This window comes from Puccinia triticina, chromosome 4A (genome assembly GCF_026914185.1).
Source record: "Puccinia triticina chromosome 4A, complete sequence".
NCBI classification, from domain to species: Eukaryota; Fungi; Basidiomycota; class Pucciniomycetes; order Pucciniales; family Pucciniaceae; genus Puccinia; species Puccinia triticina.
In genome coordinates this window covers 4,555,951-4,577,572 of record NC_070561.1, presented here as the reverse complement: position 1 = coordinate 4,577,572, position 21,622 = coordinate 4,555,951, and the positions used below count along the sequence as shown (strand labels likewise).

General features: G+C 48.4%; 1 protein-coding gene across 1 annotated transcript; it reads right to left on the bottom strand.

The window, feature by feature from the left end:
- Positions 1-15,451: 15,451 nt before the first annotated feature.
- Positions 15,452-17,771, bottom strand: PtA15_4A531 (uncharacterized protein; the record flags this gene model as incomplete). Its single annotated transcript, XM_053168425.1, has 8 exons — positions 15,452-16,558; positions 16,639-16,664; positions 16,740-16,873; positions 16,978-17,021; positions 17,096-17,137; positions 17,232-17,258; positions 17,366-17,601; positions 17,696-17,771. 8 exons carry the CDS (start codon positions 17,769-17,771, stop codon positions 15,452-15,454), a joined length of 1,692 nt encoding a protein of 563 aa, XP_053019635.1.
- Positions 17,772-21,622: the final 3,851 nt, after the last annotated feature.

Genomic DNA, 21,622 nt, shown 5'->3' with positions numbered 1-21,622 from the left:
CAATACTTCAAAGAATCTTGGGACTGAGTTATGCTGACCTTGCCGCAGCTAGTTGCAATAAGTAGAGGAAGCTGGGACTACACATGTGCAAAAAGTAGCACTGACTTTGCCGCAGCCAGGGTTAGCGTCTGTTATGTAAAGTCTGGCCAAAGGGTGGGGGCTTGAGTGGCTTGAATTCAGGCTTTGGCCACCGGCAGAAAGTCAAAGGGGGAGCAACTTGTGAGGTTAGGTGCAGTCAAGAGTGTTGATAAACGCACACCCACACCCTTGAAAAAAGGGTGTGCGGCCAAACACTCCCTTAAAACAAGGTGTGCGGCCAAACACACCCACTTTTGGGCGTGTTTTGGCGTTTATGTACACACCATTATTTGGCAACCCTTGCCAAGCGGGTGTGCAAGGTTGCAGGCCCTTGTTTTGGGTGTGCAGCTTGGCTGAAAAGGGTTTGTGGGGCCACACGCCTTCTTTCCCCCTCTCACTCTAACTTAACACAAGACCCTCTTCGGAGGGCCTGGTGCAGCCTGGCTGGCGCAGAGCGCCCCTTGCAAAGCAAGCCTCCAAAGGAGGGACTTGCGCCATATACCCCCCTACCCGCCCTACTCTTTTTGACATTTGGCAGGGCATTATCTTAGAAACACTATCAAATTTGATCCACTCAACCTTTTTTTTCTTGTTCAGTGTGCCATGACCACCTGCTTCTTCTCTAAAAGCATGCAAAAAATCAAGAGTCCCACTCACTTCAAAATTGGTCTTTTTCCTTGTTTTCCATGGGCAATACATCTGCAGGCTGCTTATGTAATGTAAAGCCGCCAGTCAGAGTACAGGGAGTGGTGCCATCAAACCTGAGCACTTTGAAAGTCTTATTATGACAGTAAAAAATTGTGAGAAGATCCAAAAATAATGCTACATATCCTACAAGATGCAGGAGAAGGAAGGGGTCATTTGGCTCAGCGGAACCTTCATGCTATTCCTCACGACTGAGGAGGTACAAGAAATATGTAGAATGGAAAACAGCAAAAAAACAAGAAAGAGTAGGGCAAGCACTGGCGCATAGTGTATAAGTCCCTCCTTCAGAGGGTCCCTGCGGGACGGCGTCCCCCCTCCACAAAGAGAGGGTCTTAGTTAAGTTAGCCTCTCACTGGTCAAAGAAGAGGGCCCTTGCTCCTCTTCAACCGGTGAGAGTAGAGCCCTCCTCTCTGTCCGGCGAGATGAGAGAGGGAGTGAGGGCATTGCATCCTTCCCTTTTCAAGTGGGGAGGAGTGGGGATATAGCTACTGTGCGCCTCCATTGTTTCCTCTCGGCGAGCAGGATACAGGTGTTATCCTCTTTGCCAAGAGGAAACCTCTTGGCAAGAAGGATACATATGTATCCCCATTGCCAGGAGGTTTCCTCGGAAAGCCTAGATTATGTGTCCTGACTCACCGGGGAAACCTCTCGGCGAGCTTGGATACAATCTAGGCTCGCCAGGAGCTCCTCTTTGACCGGCGAGATGGGAGAGGGAGTGCCAGCCTTCCCTACTGCCCTTTTCAAGCCTGGAGCAGGGGTGATATGGCTATAGCTTGCGCTGGGAGGAATCCCCTTGTTTCCTCTCAGCGAGCAGGATACATATGTATCCTCAAAACCTCTTGTCAAGAAGGATACATATGTATCCTACCCTCCGGGAGAAAACCTCTTAGCAAGCCTGGATTATGTATCCTATGCGCCGGGCGGAAACCTCTCGGCGAGCCTGGATATATGTCACCAGGGAAAATGTGATGACAGCTGGTGGCAGGTGACATTGAGTAAAACATGTTCAGACACCTGAGCTAATGTGGCAAGACTCCGCTATCAAAACAATGGCCCTTTTGTGGTCATTGGGGAGTCCCACTCAATGGGTTTTGGAGTATGATTGGAGACTGAACAAGAGTCTTCTTCACATCACATGCCCTCAGGTGACCTCAATTTTTCCCTGGTGTGTTATGCAGGCTTGTTGAGAGGTTTCCTCCAGGCGAGTAGGATATGTCACCTGCTCGAGCCCAGAGGATCAAGGCTTGCACACCGTTTTATAGCAAGCCTTGCTGTGTGCCGGTCATCCAGAGGAGAATGAGTCCCCTCAATGACCAGCACAGACCGGTCATCAAGGGGAGACCTGAGTCCTCTCAATGACCGGCACAGACCGGTCATCCAGAGGAGACCTGATTCCCATCAATGACCGGCACATACCAGTCATCAAGAGGAGACTTGAGTTCTCTCAATGACTGGCGGAGACCAGAGGAGACCTGAGTCCTCTTGATGACCAGCACAGACCGGTCATCGAGGGGACTCAGGTCTCCTCTTGATGACCGGTCTGTGCTGGTCGTTGAGAGGAGACCTGATTCCCCTTGATGACCGGCACAGACCGGTCATCAAGAGGAGTGTCAGCCTGTAGGTAACTAACCATGTCTGAGAGGGTTGTTACTAACAAGATGATAGTGTAATATGCCAAGGATGGGCCAATGAGTTCGTGGTAAGACCTGTAAAAGGTTTCACTCTATCAGTAATCTTGACTGAGAGGCTTGCTCAATTAAGGCGCATCCAGATCAACACAGGGTGTCAATAGGCATCCAAGGAATAACTCAACTTGGGTTCGTGGTTTTACCTACAGAAAGGTAAGGGTAATCAAGAGTTGATATTATTCCTGAATTAAAAGATGGGTGAGAAAGAAGGCACTGTTTAACTATGTATGTGTTAAACCTTGCTATAATAATATTCTGGGGGATATGTTATGAGCCGTAGCGCGGACTCCGCAGCGCAGACTCACATGTACATAGACTACACGTACATGTCACGGACCATACTCAAGGTTCAAGAGGCTGGAGATCCAAGCCTCTTCCTCATCCTGCAATCTACCATCTTGGATCCAGAACCCCCAGAACCCCAGAACCCAGACTCCATCTTCCTCTCCACAGAACAGACCATAACATATTGCAGGATCTACTTAACGGAGACGAAGACAAAGAACCCAACAGACCAACAAGAATCAGATTGCTCCGACTCCAAAACCCTGAACATCCCGACTCCGAAACCTTGAATATCCCGCTCTGACATCAAAACCTTGAACATCCCGACTCCAAAACCTTGAATATCCCGCTCCGACATCACACAGCAATACGATGGATGCCTCCAAAGCCGCCAAACTCCGACAACAACTGGCGGACATCACCAAGAAGGCCAACGAAGAGGAGGAAAAACGCCGCCAGGCCGAGGCCAAGTTGGAGGACGCACTCCGCACTCCAAACCCACCCCCTCCCCCAACCGCAACCAAGACCCCCAAGATCGCCCAACCCGACAAGTTCAATGGAGAACGCGGAGCGGTGGCGGAGACGTTTGCCCGCCAGGTTGGCATCTATATGACTGTGAACAAGCACTTGTTCCCAACCGACACGACACGAATCCTTTTTGTGTCCTCGTACATGACCGGACCCGCGGGCGTGTGGGCAGCCCCGTTCCTTGACCAGGCAGCAGTGGAACCACCCACCCTGACCTACGCGGAGTTCACGGCGGCCTTCCGGGGCATGTTTTTTGACCCGGAAAAGAAAGCAAAGGCGGAACGAGCCCTCCGAGCGCTGAAGCAGACCGGCTCTGTGGTGGACTACACCCACACCTTCGTCCAGCACGCCTCCGCAGCGGGATGGGAAATCCCCACTCTCCTCAGCCAGTACCGCCAAGGTCTGAAGCGGGACATCCAGATGGCGCTCATTGTTTCCCGCACCGCATTTACAACCATAAATGAGGTTGCTACCTTGGCCCTGGAGCTCGACACGGCGATGAGCGGAGCGGCAAGCGGAACAGCGCCGACCAAACCGAAGATTGACCCCGACGCCATGGACCTCTTGGCGTTAAACGGACGGCTATCCGACTCCGAGAAGGCCCGGATGATGCGGGAAGGACTCTGCTTCCGATGTGGAGCGCAGGGCCACATCTCCCGTGACTGTCCAACCAAGAAGGGAAAAGGCCGCGGAAACGCCAGGATTGCGGCAATGGAGGATCAGATCCGACAATTAGTGGAAGGGATGGCGGCGATAGGCGGAGGCGGACCAGCGGATAAAGGCGGAAAAGGCCGGGCCGACTCGTCAAAAAATGGAGGTGCTCAGGAATGAAGGTTGTGCCTTTCCTGAGCACGGCGGAGTTGTCTTGTAGTATTGGTGCTAGTCAAACTTTAACCAGAAATGAAATTGATCCCAGATGCTTCATCTCTTGCACCATCACAACTCCCAGAGCCACACCCCAGAACCCCTTACCCCCTGCCTCCTTTTTGATTGATTCCGGAGCGACCCATGATGTGTTGAGTGAGTCCTACGCCGCCGCGGCGGGATTACTCCGCAACGCCACCGCCTCAAAGCGGACAGTGTCGGGATTCGATGGATCCACATCCCAAGCGGCATATGAGATTGACCTGACCCTGGATGAAGAACCCCGCCCTTCAAAATTCATCATCACCCGACTGAAAGACACGTACGACGGCATCCTTGGGATGCCATGGATCCGCAAACACGGACACCAAATTGACTGGACCACCCGCACACTCCGCTCCGACCACTCCGACATTGCAGCTGCCTCCGCAGCTTCGTCCACTCCAACAACATCCTCAACAGAGGGCCAAGGGCCCATGATGGGGAAAGCTAGGATTCGTGACGAGGGGGTGTGTGTTTTACCGCCCCCGCAATATGAGTTCGATAGACTACCCTCTTCCATACTCCCTGAAACGGCTGGCAAGCTTTTTCTCCCCGTAGATAGTACTCCGCACCCTGACTGGAATCTCGCCCCCCCCCACCTGGAATGGAACCCCGCCAACCCCGCCGACAATTTTGCTACCGCTTTGGCGGTATCGTCCACTCCGCAAACATCCTCAACAGAGGGCCAAGGGCCCATGATGGGGAAAGCTAGGATTTGTGACGAGGGTGTGTGTATTTTACCGCCCCCGCAATGTGAGTCCGATAAAGTTTCTCCGCAATCATTTTCCGAAGCAGCTGGCAAGCCCATTTCTCTCCTAGAACTTTACACTGCAGAGATTAGCGCCGCCAAGACATCGTGGTCGACCTCCGCCCGGCTAGCAGCGGCGGGAAAGGCCGCTATTGCAACACGGACCGTCAAAGAACTTGTCCCGCAGTGCTACCATCGATTCATCAACATGTTCCGGAAATCCAGCGCTAAGAGCCTACCGCCACGAAGAAAGTATGACTTCCGCGTTGACCTAGTCCCCGGAGCCACACCGCAAGCAAGCCGGATCATTCCGCTTTCACCGGCGGAGAACCAGGCACTCGACACACTGATTGCGGAAGGACTGGCCAGCGGAACAATACGGCGGACCACGTCACCATGGGCGGCCCCAGTTCTATTCACCGGAAAGAAGGACGGAAACCTCCGCCCCTGTTTTGACTACCGAAAACTCAACGCACTGACAGTGAAGAACCGCTACCCCCTTCCGCTGACCATGGACCTGGTTGACAGCCTGCTAGACGCCGACACCTTCACAAAGCTGGACCTCCGCAATGCCTACGGAAACCTCCGAGTGGCGGAGGGAGATGAGGATAAGCTAGCGTTCATCTGCAAGGCGGGGCAATTTGCTCCGCTCACCATGCCGTTTGGACCCACAGGAGCGCCGGGATACTTTCAAGACTTCATGCAGGACATCCTCCTTGGACGAATTGGAAAGGACACCGCTGCATACCTGGATGACATTATGGTATACACACAGAAAGGCTCCGATCACACGGCGGCGGTCAACGGGATCCTGGAGACCCTGAGCAAGCATCAATTATGGCTGAAACCGGAGAAATGTGAATTTTCGAAACCGGAGGTGGAATATCTTGGACTCTTAATTGCGTGTAACCGGATTAGAATGGACCCCGCAAAAGTGAAAGCGGTGACGGAGTGGCCCGCACCGCGGAACGTTACGGAACTTCAGCGGTTCATTGGATTCTCCAACTTTTACCGCCGGTTCATTGACCACTTCTCGGGGAAGACCAGACCTCTACACGACCTGACCAAAGCGAAAACCCCCTTTGTCTGGGATGACAAATGTAACTCCGCTTTCGAATGCCTAAAGACCGCCTTCACCTCCGCTCCGATACTTAAGATTGCGGACCCGTACAAGCCGTTTATCCTGGAATGTGACTGCTCCGACTTCGCGCTTGGAGCAGTCTTGTCTCAAGTCTGCAACAAAGACAAAGAACTCCACCCCGTCGCTTACTTATCCCGATCATTGGTGCAGGCGGAGAAGAACTACGAGATCTTTGACAAGGAACTATTGGCCATTGTTGCCGCTTTCAAAGAGTGGCGGCAGTACCTGGAAGGAAACCCGCACCGCCTGACCGCCATTGTTTACACGGACCACCGGAACCTAGAAAGCTTCATGACCACCAAGGAGCTCACTCGGAGACAGGCGCGGTGGGCGGAGACCATGGGTTGCTTTGATTTTGAAATCATCTTCCGCCCGGGCCGCCAAGCCACCAAACCCAATGCCCTATCAAGAAGACCAGACCTAGCCCCCGCCCCTGGTGAAAAACTGACCTTTGGGCAGCTGCTGAAGTCCAATAACATCACGGAGCGGACTTTTGCGGAGATATCGGAGTTTGAATCCTGGTTCGAGGACGAATCAATTGACTTGGCGGAGGCGGAGCACTGGTTTGAGGTAGACGTACTGGGGATAGGTGCGGAGCACGGAGCGGAAAATGAACTGGCAATGGCTGATGCGGAGATCATTGCAAGAATCAGAGAATTGACCCCACTCGATGCCCAACTGACCGGATGGATAGAATCCTTGAAAACCCCCACAGGAAACCGGAACAGATACACGGAGAATGATGGCATCTTGTACGACAAAGGGCGGATAGTGGTACCGGCGGACCCAGCACTGCGGACCGAGATCTTGAAGAGCCGACACAACACTAAAGCGGCGGGCCACCCAGGCCGATCCCGCACCCTCACCCTGGTCCAACGGAGTTTTGTGTGGAACGGCCAGAAGAAGTTCGTCAACCAATACGTGGATGGATGTGATTCTTGTCAAAGAGTTAAAGCCTCGACGCAACAGCCATTTGGGACACTGGAGCCGCTACCAATTCCGGCGGGGCCGTGGACGGACATCAGCTATGACCTCATCACAGACTTGCCTGAATCCCGCTCCCACGACAGCATACTGACTGTTGTTGACCGTCTGACAAAGATGGCACACTTTATCCCCTGCAGGAAGTCCATGAATGCGGAGCAGTTAGCGGACCTGATGGCGGAGCACGTTTGGAAACTCCACGGCACTCCGAAGACTATTTTTTCTGACCGAGGGAGCATTTTCGTATCCCAAATCACACGGGAATTGGACAACAGACTTGGCATCCGCCTCCAACCATCTACGGCGTACCATCCAAGGACAGACGGACAGTCGGAAATCGCAAACAAAGCGGTGGAGCAATATCTCCGCCATTTTGTGGGCTATCGACAGGACAATTGGGCTCCGCTCCTGGCAACGGCGGAGTTTGCTTACAACAACAACAATCACACGTCAACAGGGGTGTCACCATTCAAGGCAAATTACGGGTTCAACCCATCGTACAGCGGAATTCCATCGGCGGAGCAGTGTGTACCGGCAGTGGCGGAGCGACTCCGCCAGCTTGCGGAGGTACAGGACGAACTGAAGCACTGTCTAGAAGCGGCGCAGGAGGCCATGAAAAGCCAGTTTGACGGCGGAGTGCGGAAAACACCGGAATGGAACAGTGGAGACGAGGTTTGGCTAGATGGGCGCAATATCTTGACAACACGCCCCAGCCCCAAATTGGAACACCGCTGGCTTGGACCATTCCCAATAGCTAGCAGAATTTCAACCTCCGCTTACAAACTGACCCTTCCACTTTCCATGCAGGGAGTCCACCCAGTTTTCCACGTGTCAGTACTCCGCAAACACAAGCCCGACGAGATCGCCCACCGACAGCGGCGGACCCCGGAGCCAGTAACAGTCAACGGCGGAGATGAGTGGGAGGTCGACGGAATACTGGACAGTCGGCGGAGAGGGCGGACGACTCAATACCTTGTCAGCCGGCGCGGATTTGGACCGGCGGAGAATTCTTGGGAGCTGGAGGCCAACTTGAAAAACAGCGGAGACCTAGTGGCGGAGTTTAACTCAAAATTTCCAGAGGCAGCGGCCAGGCATCGGAGGACGCGGAGAAGAAAGTGAGAGGGCAAGCTTTTTCCCACTGGGTTTTTTAATGCTGCCCGGGGACAGAATGCAGAGCCAAAAGAGGAGGATTTTTTTAATTTTTTAATTTTTCTCATTGATCAACCAGAAAAGGGGGCGGCTTGGGCATTAAAGGGGGGATAATGTTACGAGCCGTAGCGCGGACTCCGCAGCGCAGACTCACATGTACATAGACTACACGTACATGTCACGGACCATACTCAAGGTTCGAGAGGCTGGAGATCCAAGCCTCTTCCTCATCCTGCAATCTACCATCTTGGATCCAGAACCCCCAGAACCCCAGAACCCAGACTCCATCTTCCTCTCCACAGAACAGACCATAACAGGATAAACAGTCCTGGGGGGCGTGTTTATATAGAGGGGAAAAGAGCAGGAGGGAACATGAGGTGCTTGGAGGCGCTTCAGGACCAGGGGGAACTGGAAGCGCTCAAGGGAAGCAGATCCTAATGAGGATCAACATTGGAAATGATCAGGGCAGTGTAATGATCAGTACTGATCCTGGATCAGTAGCTGTGCACACTAGCTGATCATAACCAATCAGTGATTCCATTCAGTGCTCTTTGAATTGGATTACATCATGTATTGTTTATGTATTTATATCATAACCAATATGTTATGTAAATAGGAACTGAGGCGTAACAGGGGATAAATGAGTGATACTTGTCTTGGGGTATTTCACGTGTACAGTAATATTACAATGTATTGTAATCTTACTGTTTGCACATGAGTTAACTCTTATAACAACAGTACATTATGGTAACTGTATTTAACTATGGTTATCTGTAATGTGATGTATAACAAGAGTACATTCTTAAGCCTGTATCAAATGATATACATATGTAATAAAGGTGTAAAAGGAATGTACTATGAGTAATGTGAACAATTGCAGGTACTTGGTACGTGTAAGGTACTGTGACATGTACTCTGTGGCTGACAAGGAGACCTGATTCCCCTCAATGAACGGCACCCTTGATGACTGGCACAGACCGGTCATTGAGAGGAGACCTGATTCCCCTCAATGACTGGTACATGCCGGTCATTGAGAGGTGTGAGTCCCCTCGATGACTGGCACATACTGGTCATGAGGAGGAGATATGAGTTCCCTCAATGGCCGGTCAGAGCGGTCATCAAGACGGGTTACTGCCCTCCACAACCGGTACAGACCAGTTGTTGGGAGATGTGTAGACCGCAAAGGAGGCCAAAGTCTGGGTGGACAGCTGATGTGTAAAAGCTTGTTGTTTTCCGCGCTTGTTCATTTTTTTTCCAGCCCAACTTTTTGTTTTTTTCACCCCCAAACATTTTTCCTTCCAGCGGGGAAGCCCTGGTAACCCCCGGCCTCCTCAGCTCACCAAAAGCACTGGCTGCAAACCACCGCAAACCGTTGATACCGTCAAACAACTATTTCGGGTCGCCTACCACCATGTAACAAGGTATGTATTTTTATTCTTTTTTATTCTTATCTTTGATCTGCTCCATTTAATAATAATTGTTTTTTTTTCTTCAGACTATTCCAGTCTCATTGAGCAAAGCGGGTTGCTAGACAAAATTGATGAGTGGTTGTTTGGCCCCAAAAGTCCAAAAACTCCGTCCCCAGCCGCTGATCCCTCAAGCACTTCAAAAAGCCCTTCAGTAACAGTTGTTGGCTTGGTATCAGAACAATCACGGGAACCAACCTTGAAGGATCAAGCTGAAAGTGACGAAAAGGTCAAGATCTTGCTTGATTATTGACTGTACGTTCCCAAACCAAAAGCTGTAATGTCTGGTCAAGCAAAAAAAAGGCGAAAGGTCCCGGCCAATGATCCCAAGGATAAATACACAAAAGTTGTTCCTCAGAAGAATTTTCTTGGAAGGTATCCAACAGCGATCTCACGGCTTTCAAGCGTTTTGCCATCCACATGATTACTACTCATGATGCAAAACAGTTTGGGACTCACGCTCAACTTTGCAAAAACAAAGGAGAAATTAATTGGTACACAATCATTCCTCATGGTGGGCAATTCCAAGAGAAGAACAAGACGATTGTGGATGATGCCGAAGTACTAGCCAAATTTCTTGAGGTGGTCTGGACTACAGAGAAGTTCAAGGATAAGATTATCATCTTCTTGGTTCAAAATGACCCCAAGGTGGCTGCCAAGGTGTGTAGTTTCAAATTTGATCAAATTTAAATATATTCACATTCTAATTCACAATTTTATGACTTTTTGTTTCATTACAATCAGAGAAACAAAGCTTTAAGACAACTATTGCAGCAAGAACAGAGTAACAAACAATCACCAGAGCCCAAGCCTTTGGCTGGCGCAACTCATGCGCAAGACATACTGAACAACATGTTCCAGATCATAGCGACCCACATCCCATGTGAAAGCTTGACCGGATCCCACAAACTTCTGGTAACACTGCCAGCAAAATTGGCTGGGTTGAGTTTATCCCAGTTAAACTGGGATTAACTCAACCAATTTAAACTTGGTTGATCTCAACTGATGAAATATAAATGCAAGGTACCCCCCTTGGGTTTCTATTTCATTGGATGAGATCAACCCATTTTAAATTGGTTGAGTGCATCCCAGTTAAACTTGGATGACTTCATCCCAGCCAAATATGCTGGCAGCGTAATGATCAGCCCAAACAATCCAACCCGTTTCATTGCACTCTATCACGATTGAGTGGCCCTCTGGGCCCAAGCCATGGCAAGTAGCATTTTATATATGTATTTATATAATCATTTTGGTTTGTTAATAATAGTTCTTACATATCTTTTTGATTGACAGGCTAATAACCCCGAGATAACCGTGCACAACCCACCAAAAGGGCCAGGGTTTGAATTCCAGACAAAGGAGGAGTACAAGAGGGTCTCAAGCCAACGTCGAGAGCAGGAAACCGATGCTAGTCCGATCAATACAAATACTAGGACGCCCCAAAACACCGGCAGCCCCACAAAAATATTGCCTGCAAGGAATGCCACCAAGATCTTGCCTGCAAGTAAAGTCAACCCAAAGGTGCCTGTGAATGTCTCCCCCTCGCTGGCTCCATTGTTTCATGGATTTGGGATTGGTGGGTTTCCCCCAATGATGCGTTGGCCAACGTCATCTTGGGCGTGGGGGCTCCCACCAAACACTTACACACCCTACCATGCAATGCCTGCCGCCGCCGCCGCCACCCGTATTCCCACCCCTGCCGCCGGTAATCTCGCCACAGCCGCCGGCATTCCCGCTACTGCCAGCAATGGGTAGTTATGTTACGTTACGTTATTCACGTAATTTGGGTAACGTAACTACCCTTGTTACCCGCAGCTGCCTGTTACGTTATTTGTAACGGGGTCTTTGCAGGCCTTGCGTGTAACGTAACGGGCTCTTTTTTTGAAGTCGTTACTGCGCGTTATCCACCAGATAACGCGTAACGGGTCAAAATTGGCCGTTATCGGGCGTTATCTGGCGCTCCGCAGGCGCCATTAATGTAACGAACATCAATATTTATCTGTAACATTGCAGCGGTACCGTAACGCACTGCCGCTACAAATAATGGTAACAATAACGGCTGAAAAATCGTTACGTTACCGTTGCGTTACCGTTACTGGCAACGTAACTACCCACTGTTGCTACCGCCCCCGGTATCCCCACCGCCGCCACTGCTGCTTTTCCCACCTCAATCCCACCAAACACTCTCAAAAACACACTCAGTCAGATACAAGTGCCTACTTCGTCCCCGGCCCCCTCAGACAATTCCGTGGATATCAGCGAGTACTTACACTTTTGCCACGTGAATCCAACTGACGAAGCGCTCAAAAAGGCCCTAGAAAAATACGGAATTGATCACTATTCAGGTTTCAAACACTTCAAGCCTGAAGAGTTGGAATCCAAGGGGGTTAAGAAGAGTCACGCCAGGTTGCTTGTGGGCAGCATCAAAAAGTTTGCCCGCCATCTCCAAAGGCGCCAAGAACAACTCCATTAAATTGACATTGTAATTTTTCTATCTATCCAGTTTTTGTTGTACTTGATTCCTGCTTGATTTTCTTTCTCCTCTCTATCTCTCTTGATCTCAAAAAATGGTTGTCTTGATGAATTGAATGCAATATCAATGAATTGCCATATCATGTTCTTTACAATCAAAATATCAGATTATAAGAATATCACAAGTTAAATTGTGTTTTGCTTATAAAAATATCAAAAAGTCAATTGGTTGTGAATGCTAAACTTAAGAGCATCACAATGAAATGAGCATTTTTTTTGTGATTTATCATACATAGCAGGGGATCAATTGAATTCATTTTTAATGTCTCTACCATACATGTTAATGGACAAAATAACCTGCGCCAAGAAAAAGTTTGTGAGTCAAGTCGGCTGTAAAAACAAAACTAACAAAAGCTTCAATAACCTTGTAGTCCTCCTCGCCACCCGTAAGTAGATCCTAGTTGCGTTGCAAAGCCGACTTATAAACCACAAAGACCTTCTCAATTGGGTTTAAATCGGGTGAATAAGCAGGAAGATAGTGTAAAAGACACCCGCGTGCCTTGACTATTTCTTTGATGCAACCGTGGTGGTGAATCTGTGCGTTGTCCATGAAAAGCACGCTACAAGGTCCTGGAAATGGGTTCATCGATGGGACCTGATCCAAAAACTTGCATCAGCAACAAAGCCCAGCAGAGAAACAAATTGCTTTGCTGACCAGAATGTGTTCCAGGAAAAATTCAAACAATGTCCAATTCATTGTTTCTTCCTGGACCATGTGCGCAACCAAGCCATTGGAGGCAATAGCTGGGATGATTTTCTACTGATGGGTGCTCCTCTCGCGCGGCACCCTTGGGGTTCTCTGGCCGACTGGAGCCCAGCCTCTGGTTTGCATTGCTACCTCAAGCGAGACTCCCGATTCATCTAAGAATGAAATAATTAAGTATTAGAAAAGTTTCAGGTTGTTACTAGATGGAAATTACGTGCCTGTAAATACTAGATAGGAGGCTGGCACACAGCTGATCCGCGAGATGTAAAAAGCCCTGGCTTCAGGGTCCTGACAAGAGTTTACAGTTCTGATTGTTTTTTTGGACATAATATTAGTCGCTCGTGAAGGGTTTTAGAAATGGTTTTCAGGCAGACCAAGATCCCATGCTCCTCGACTAATGCCCGCTGGATTTCATTGAGATACACGGTTGGTTTTTTGGCAATCATCTCTTTGATGAAATCAACATCTTTTTCCAGCAATTCAAATGGCCGGCCTTGGGTTTCATACGTGGAGGGATCACATACAACAGCTCGTGTCCTTTTGTACAGATTTGTCCATTGGCGAAGAGAATCAACACTGATCAAAGAGGCTAACGAGGTGTTGATCTCGGCTAGAGTCTTCCCATTGAGTGCAGCTCTGATAACTGAGTATTTGAACTCAGCAGAGTACTTGCGATAACCCATCTCTACAAATTGTAAAAAAATCAGTATACGGAGATGAGATTTAGCCAGCTCTTCTGAATAATTAAGTTGAAAGATACACTCACCAGTTGATTTAATTTTTTGTCCCTGGATGGTTCCAACAGTATGCGGCCAGGGTTTAGCGGGATTAATTGTGGGTGGTTGAGATTTGGCGGGATTGATGGTTTGCGGCCGGCCGGTGCTTTTGGTGAGCTGAGGAGGCCGGGGGCTACCAGGGCTTCCCTGCCGGGGGAAAAAATATTTGGGGGTGAAAAAAAAAAGTTGGGCCGGAAAAAAAAATGAACAAGCGCGGAAAACAGCAAGCTTTTACACATCAGCTGTACTCCTCAAAGCCAACTTCCTCGGATTCACAACACTTCCAAATTTGGATTCGGAACACTTCCGAATGACCCTGAGCAGTCATCCAGAGGAATACACCTCTCAAGCTGACCTGTATCCACTCGAATGAGTGTGGCTGTACATACAGGACAGCATGTTGCCTGCCCAGGTGCCGGGCCCTGGCAACACAGTTGTGGTGTGCAAAGAATGTCAGAGCTGGGACCAATACTTAAAGGGCTGGTGGGAAGCTGTTTTTCCCCCCAGGGGATCTGGTTTCGTCCCACCCCCTCCCTGGAGCCCACTAATCACTTGATTAGGGCCTCCTTGATTACATTTTTGACCAACCTTTTTTTGCCTGTTGCTCTGGCACAGGCTGGAGGGTCAATCCGAGGTGCCCTTTGGGGTGTTTGGGGATTAATTTCAACTTTTATGGGATTTTTGCTAATGAGCACAGGCAAAAGCTTTGATCTTGCCTTCCGCGTTTCTGTGATTTTAATAAACTTGAATAATTATATCAGTGCCAAATGGGGCTGTCAACAGTTAATTAGTATGTCATTAATTTTGTCAATCATAAACCAAATTTCCTTCCACCAGAGTAATTGTGCCACAATCCAAAACACTCAAGACATCAATTGTTCTCTGCTCAATGCAAAGAAGAATTAACAGGGTAACAAGAATACCTGTGAACACTCACCCCTTTGGGTGTTTCACAATAACTGTCACAATGTTACATAAGCTACAGAGTACTTAGTCTGTTCCCTTCCACACCCTTCTAGCCCAGCAGAGAATACTGGTCCCTTATCTTTTCTCTGGGTGCTAGGCAAGTTCTTCCTTTTTCTATTTTCCTCCTTTCTTTCTCCCCTTCATTTTAGTTGTACTTACACAGAGAATACTGGTCAAATATTGTCTTTCCCAGTGCCAGCTTCCTGAAATTCAACCCCCAGTTGGAACTAGAAGTGCTGTTGGGCTCTTCAGAGTCCCTTGTGCCCCTTTGCTGAGTCTTTGAATTCACTGATACCAACATATTTGAGTGACCTCCGGGTCTGATACTCGCTGCTTCTGCAGGCTATATTAGACAAGCCACCAAGACAACCAACTTCTTTTCTTCTTGGGCAGACAAGAGTGTATTCTAAGCATTAAATGTTTGTGTATATAAGTGGTTGTATATATATATAAAGATAGGTAGGTAATACAAGATAATCTTTAGGTGAACTTTACATCATTCAAGATTCATATGATCTCAACGTTTCTTGCTTTTTTTTTTGAACGATGGACGTAAAGCTATTGAGAATAACAGTAGTCGGGGTCATCCTGTTATCATAGGAGCAAGCAGTGGATCTAGACAACGTTATGAACTTGATGTTTGTTTAGCCAGTTTTTTTTGTCATGAGAAGCCCTAGAGGAAAGAGAGGGGAGAATATAATAGCAGCAAAGAGGAAGAAAAACACAAAGCTTGGCCCCAGCCACAGACGATAAACCCGGTAACCGAAAACCTGACGTGTTCGACTAGATCCTATTATGATTCGGACCCATTCATGCCTGCAGATGTACCTCGTCGAGGCTTGTATTTCGTAAAGCTCCCATTGAATGGTTTACTATAGCTCCCCGGGCCTCCGGCGGCGTAATGATGGCCAGGACTCCCGCCTCGGGAATGGTAACCACCGTAGGATCCTCGGGTACTGCGGGGATGCTGCGATGACTGATGGCTTGAATAGCTTTGATGGTAGCCTGTGTTGTGATGGAAGGAAGACGGGTGACCGCGATAATTGGATCGATATGCAGACTGAGGAGAGAATTGTTTCCGGGCCTCGACTCTTGCTTTGATTCCGTCCGTTCCGGGCACATCGATTCCTCCCAGTGTCCCATTCACGTTCTGACTCAATCTGACCGCTTCTCTTGCCCCACAGAGTTGCTCGAATTCCAGGGAGATAAATTTGTCGACCGATGGCTTCGTGGGATCGGGTGACGTGAAGTCCTGGACAGTCCATTCGACCAGTGTCCCGGCGTTCTCCTCTATCGTTCGCTTCAGCTCATCGAAATCGATCGTGTTCGGCAGCCGACGAATCAGGCAGCGGGTCGAGGTAATCAGGTCAGGGTTGAACGTCCTGTTCGAATCCGACATCCGCCGACGTTCGATTCCCACAACCATTTTCTCATTCGTATCCTGATTCATCATTACCACGAACCCGTCCGGGCCTCGTCCGGCCTCTACAGCCTCCTCCGCTGCTTGTGCACTACTAAAACGTACGAACCCCAGGCGCCGGCTTCGGTCCATGGTCAGGCTTCGCACCTCCCCGAAAACACTAAGCGCGGTATGCAGATCGGCGTTGGAGAGTGCGCTGGGAATGTTTGCTAGAAAACACTCCGCAAATGGATCGCTAGTCTCCTCTGAATGTGCGCTCGCCTGGCCATCATCGGTTGCAGAATTAATATTTTTTGCCCCGGGTGATCTGGTGATCGACTTTGAATGGCTCGATTGGTTGGCATTGGATACTGATGATTTCGTCATTGGTGGCTTGTGATCAGTACTGGATTCGTGATCAGACTTTGAGGAATTCAAATGTTTGATGATCCGAGCTGGGACACCACCGACGACAACGTTCGCAGGTACATCACCTCTAACCTATGAATAAGTTGTCAGAGGAGATCTAGATAAGTGAGGGGATGAAAGAGTGCGCCTCAAAACAAACAGGCTAAACTAACCACTGCGCCAGCAGCAATTGTAGTACCTGAAAAGCAATAAAAAAAAGTGCTTCCAGTGAGTAAGGACTGCCAAGGAGGTTTTTTGTTCTATGTGGATTCACCATTTCCAATAGTGCATGGGCCGATCAAAATTGCACCACCTCCAATCCACACATCATCACCAACAGTTACTGGGTACGCCCTCTCGAGGCCCTTTTGCCGTTCGCCAACATCTGTTGAATGTGTTCCGGCATAGCTGATATTCATCATAAGGGCGGAGGAAGGTCAGCGAAGATCGAATCAAATCGACAATTTCTTTTTCAACTGGGGTGATCGGTAGATCGGGAGAGGGAAAGTCACATTTGAACGTTGGGACCGCAAATCACTCGGCTGCCGAAGGTTACCTATCATATAGGCAAGATAGACACTGCAATCAATTACTTCCGCTTCGTATTGCTCTCTGAAATCAACCACTTACAGTAGCACAATCTAAGATGTGACAGTTGAAGTTGCAATAAAACTGGATGTGTTTTATCATGATTAGTTCCTCAAGCCGGTCCACTGATTTAAGAGAAACACCCATTGGTTGATGACGGAAAAGATGGGATACGCACTGGTCCTTTGAAATTAATGTTGGTGCCCTGTTCAAGAAAAGAAGGTTTGTGAGAGAATCAGCGGTCCTGAGAAAACAGCCCTGGTGGAGGTTTTGTGATGGAGCAGATGGGGAAAAGCAGAATATAAGACCCACATAATCGCAATAGAAAGGAGGTTCGATCTCGATCGGTTTATGCTTGACATCGTCCAGTTGTATGTTGAACAGTTCAGCCAAGATCGATTGACGGTCGTCTGGGCCAAAATAGTCTGGATTTGGATGGTCCGCTTCGTATGTTGGCCATGGATACGAGTTGTATTTTTGCATCAATACCCTAGCTCGTAGTCGAGCTTTCACTAGTTGGGCATCCGCCATAGCCAGGTAAGGTTTACCTGTACATATAGTAAGAAATCAACATCTTTTATTTTCATTTTCAACGTATACTTTTTTTCTTTGGAGAGAATAGATCAAGATGCTGAAACTAACCAGATAACATCTTTTCTGTCTCAGACATAGCTGCGACTGGTTGGTTGGGTCGACCGGTTGTAAACTTGGGAGGCATGTCCTTGTCGGTCAGAGTTTCAGGCGAAGCTGTTGCTTGTTGGGCTATCTTTTTTTTTTTCCTTCGGGAAAAGTGCTTGTGTGGACTCGGAGCTGGGTACAATGTGGACTGGTTCTGCGTCGTTTTTCTTTGTCTTGTTCCTGCTTGAGTGCTCAGATTATGTAAGCCGCGCCACCTACCACTTGGGCCAAGCGGAACTCAAAAAATGGGCTCAGTCGATGCATATCACAGCATCGTGCTGTACAATGTGCAAACATATCACAAACAATCTGACTTGCCAGTTGCACCCCCGGAGGGGGCTACCGAACTTAACCCAAGTCCCTCGCTGCTGCGGGCGTCTGGTCTTGCGAAGCAAGCCTCCGATAGCCCTCGGCAGGAGGGACTTGCGCGCTATCACCCCCTTTTGCAGAGCCTAGAATTTGAGTTTGGCTGGGTGGTTTTTTCAAACCATCACAGTTCCTGGCCCTCTAAACTTAAAACCTTAAATATTTGCTTGGCACAAAGCCTTGCTTCTTGCGCGTCATCAGATACAATCTGAGTTACGCCACACAACTCCTTCAAAGAGAAATAAATTATCAGAGTAAATAAAAACTTTGATTTTACTGAAGCCGAGTAGCAGAAGAGGTCCGTGCTCAATGACTTGGACATATAGTTTTTTTTTCGACTTACAGTCAAGTCTCTGAGCCCTCGATCGCCGGCACAGACCCGCCATCGAGACCGCATAGCCCTCTGGATGACCGGTAAAGACCGGTCATCGAGAGGGATATATACAACGCCCTGGATGACCGGTACAGACCGGTCATCGAATGGATATGTAGAACCTCTCAATGGCCAGTACAGATTGGCCATTGAGAGTATACAACCCTCTCGATGACCGGTCTGTGCCGGTCATCGAGGGGACTTGACACACCCGATGACCGGGATCGACCGGTCATCGGAAGGACTCAACCCTCTCGATGACCGGTACTGTGCCGTTCATCGAGAGGGCTTTATCCTCTCGATGACCGGAACATACTGGTCATTGAGAGGGTCAAGTCCCCTCGATGACCGGTTGATTCCGGTCATCCTCAAGCTAGCTGCGTGTGAAACACGCTATGTATTAAACAGAGAGTCCGTGCTCTCGTTCTGTGATTAATTTCTGCAATTCTGGGTTGCAGACTCGGTAACAGGCTTGAGGTTTTTTTGTCTTGTTTAATTTTTCAGGACATACTGGTATCAGTACATAAAGGGAAAAAAATATAGGTCTCAGCGGTAGCATGTTGGGCAGACCTGGAGCAAAAAAAAACAAAAAAAGGTTGTGGTATGAGAGATGTACAAAGGGGAAAGTAAAAAGAGGGGTGAAAATCCCATTCCCCGTGCGCCAGGATGGGGAGGTACGGTATAAGTCCCTCCTGCCGGGGGCTGTCGGAGGCTCGCTTCGCGAGTCCCACGCCCGCAGCATCGAGGGACTTTGTTAAGTTCGGGGGGCTACACACTTCGGGCCTCGCTGCGGCTTCTCCGATTGGCAACTTGGGGATGTCTCTGCATCCAGCTCTGCGGTTTCGCGACCTCAAGCTTATCACAGCCTGTTGAGCGGCGTGTGATCTCCGCAGGGGAGGGTTTCACATTTTTTCCCAATTGCTCATGGGGGCAGAAAGATTTTACACAGATTTCCAGTCCACAAAAGCAGAGCCCATGTTGGTGAGGGAACAGAAAGCACATAGCAAGATATTAGATACGTCACTTTGCACCCGGTATCCGTGGCGGGTGCGGGTACCTGGCCAGAAAAAATCATATTTTACATACCCGCACCCATCACCCTGGTAGCACGCGGGTACCTGCAACAGGTAACCCCGAGGGTGTGAAGCTGTTATGGCGGCGAGGGTCACCCACCGGGGGAAGGGCTTGATGAACGGTCAGACCATTCATTGAGAGAACTCAGAGCTTGAACCAGTCATTGAGAGTGTTGAGTCTCCTTGATGACCATTCAGACTGGTCATTCAGAGGACTTGAGCTGCTTGATGACCAGTACAAACCAGTAATCAAGAGTTCTGAGTTCTCTCATTGACTGGTCAGACTGGTTATCCATCAAGCAGCTCCCCTTGATGACCACTCAGACTTTTCATTGAGAGGACTTGGCCCTCTTAATGAACTATAAAAACTGTTCATTGCAAGGGTGATCCCTCTTGATGACTGGTTTGTACAGATCCAGATGAAAGCTCAAGATTCAAGTGAATGGTTATCAAGATCAAGCCCTCAATATTATCTGTCTCAAATTTTGAGCTCAAGATTCAAGATGTTATGATTGATATTGGTGATTCTTGTTTATTTTGCTCTCTGTTATTTTTGATGTAGCTGCAGTTTGGTTATGAATATTATTTTAATTGCATTTATGTTTCCATATTACTCTCCTCAGTTTTCTATGTATTTTGTTGATCTTTCTTTATGTGTGTTGTGTGGAGCTTGTTTGTAGTTAGGGACGTGATGAACAAGTCTCTGAAATTTTAACTTCCTTGAGCCTGAGTTCAAACTTCAAAATCAGATGATGGGGGAACACGGCAGTCTTCTGATTAATGAAATAAAACATCAAGATTTTCAGGTCCTTATCCTCATCAATCATCAGAACTTATAAAACCTCAAGATCCTCATCATGTTTCTTTTTCAGATCCTCAACCCCCAAACCTGGCAACACATCTCAGTGCTCACTGAAATTCTTGTTCAACCCCCTTCTCTGATTTTTATCTGATCTCATTACTTCTACGACCTCACAGGAAGGCAGGCTCATCACAACTCATCATTTCCATGCACTACAAACGGTTGGGCACCATAGGATTTCCATGCCAGTCAGACCAGTCATGTCAGCTATCTGCTAGTCCAGAAAGCGTGGAAACTGCCAATCCCACTCCAATTAGAGGGCCAAAGAGTTTCCCCGCGAGGAGAACACTGAAAGCAAGTGACATGTAAATGAAATGGATCAAACAAGCATATCACGGAACATATAGTACAAGTAGGAGGAATTCCTCCAACTTGGAGGATTCCTCAGATTAGATTTACCAAGCCTGCTACTTTGTAGTTTTTGAAATATCTTGAATGCTGCAATTGGGACCTTCAATCAATCTCTTTTCCTTTATCTCTATTTGACTTTGACACCTCCGCTCGACCTTGCCAATACCGGGTGAGTTGAGTTTTCTCACCAGGGGAGAATTTGACACAATCTCCAGGGAGTGGCTGACTATAATTTTATGTTGTTCTGGGTCTGATGTCAGTCAGATGTGTATTAGTAAATGATTGATAAATGTAAGTATGTTAAATCCACACTTTTGTGGCAATTGGGTTCATGGGTTTCCCCTGCCCCTATCTCAAAAGGCCAGCCAATGTGGCCGTGGCAATTTTGGTGCTTTTTCCCTCATTCCCCATCTTTTCAGGCAGAGGTATGTTTGAATTTGCTGACGTTAGAATTAAGTTTAAAGTCCCCAAACATTAATGCCCAGGACTGATCCCCCCAATCATGAACCATGATTGAAAAGGAACCGGGATCTCCTCTATCTGCCTGTTGCAAGTGCAAGGGGAAAGAGGGGGGCAAATGGTGTGCAAAAATTTGATCAGCCTGCGTAAGTGTGTCAGGGGAGCTGAAAATCATTTTTGGTTTTTGGAAGTAAAGATTTTTCAAATTATTTGAGCAAATTCTCCAACCTTTGCAAGCGCAGAAGGGGGATGAAAAGTTTTGTTTTGTCTCAGGCCTGTTGCAACTGCAGAAGGTGGAGGAGTTTCCATCAGCCTGCGCAAGTGCAACAGGGGAAGGAAACCAAGAAATTACAACTGTTGAGTTTTTTTGCCGTGACAGTCTTGTGAAACTTCACTCGCCTGCGCTC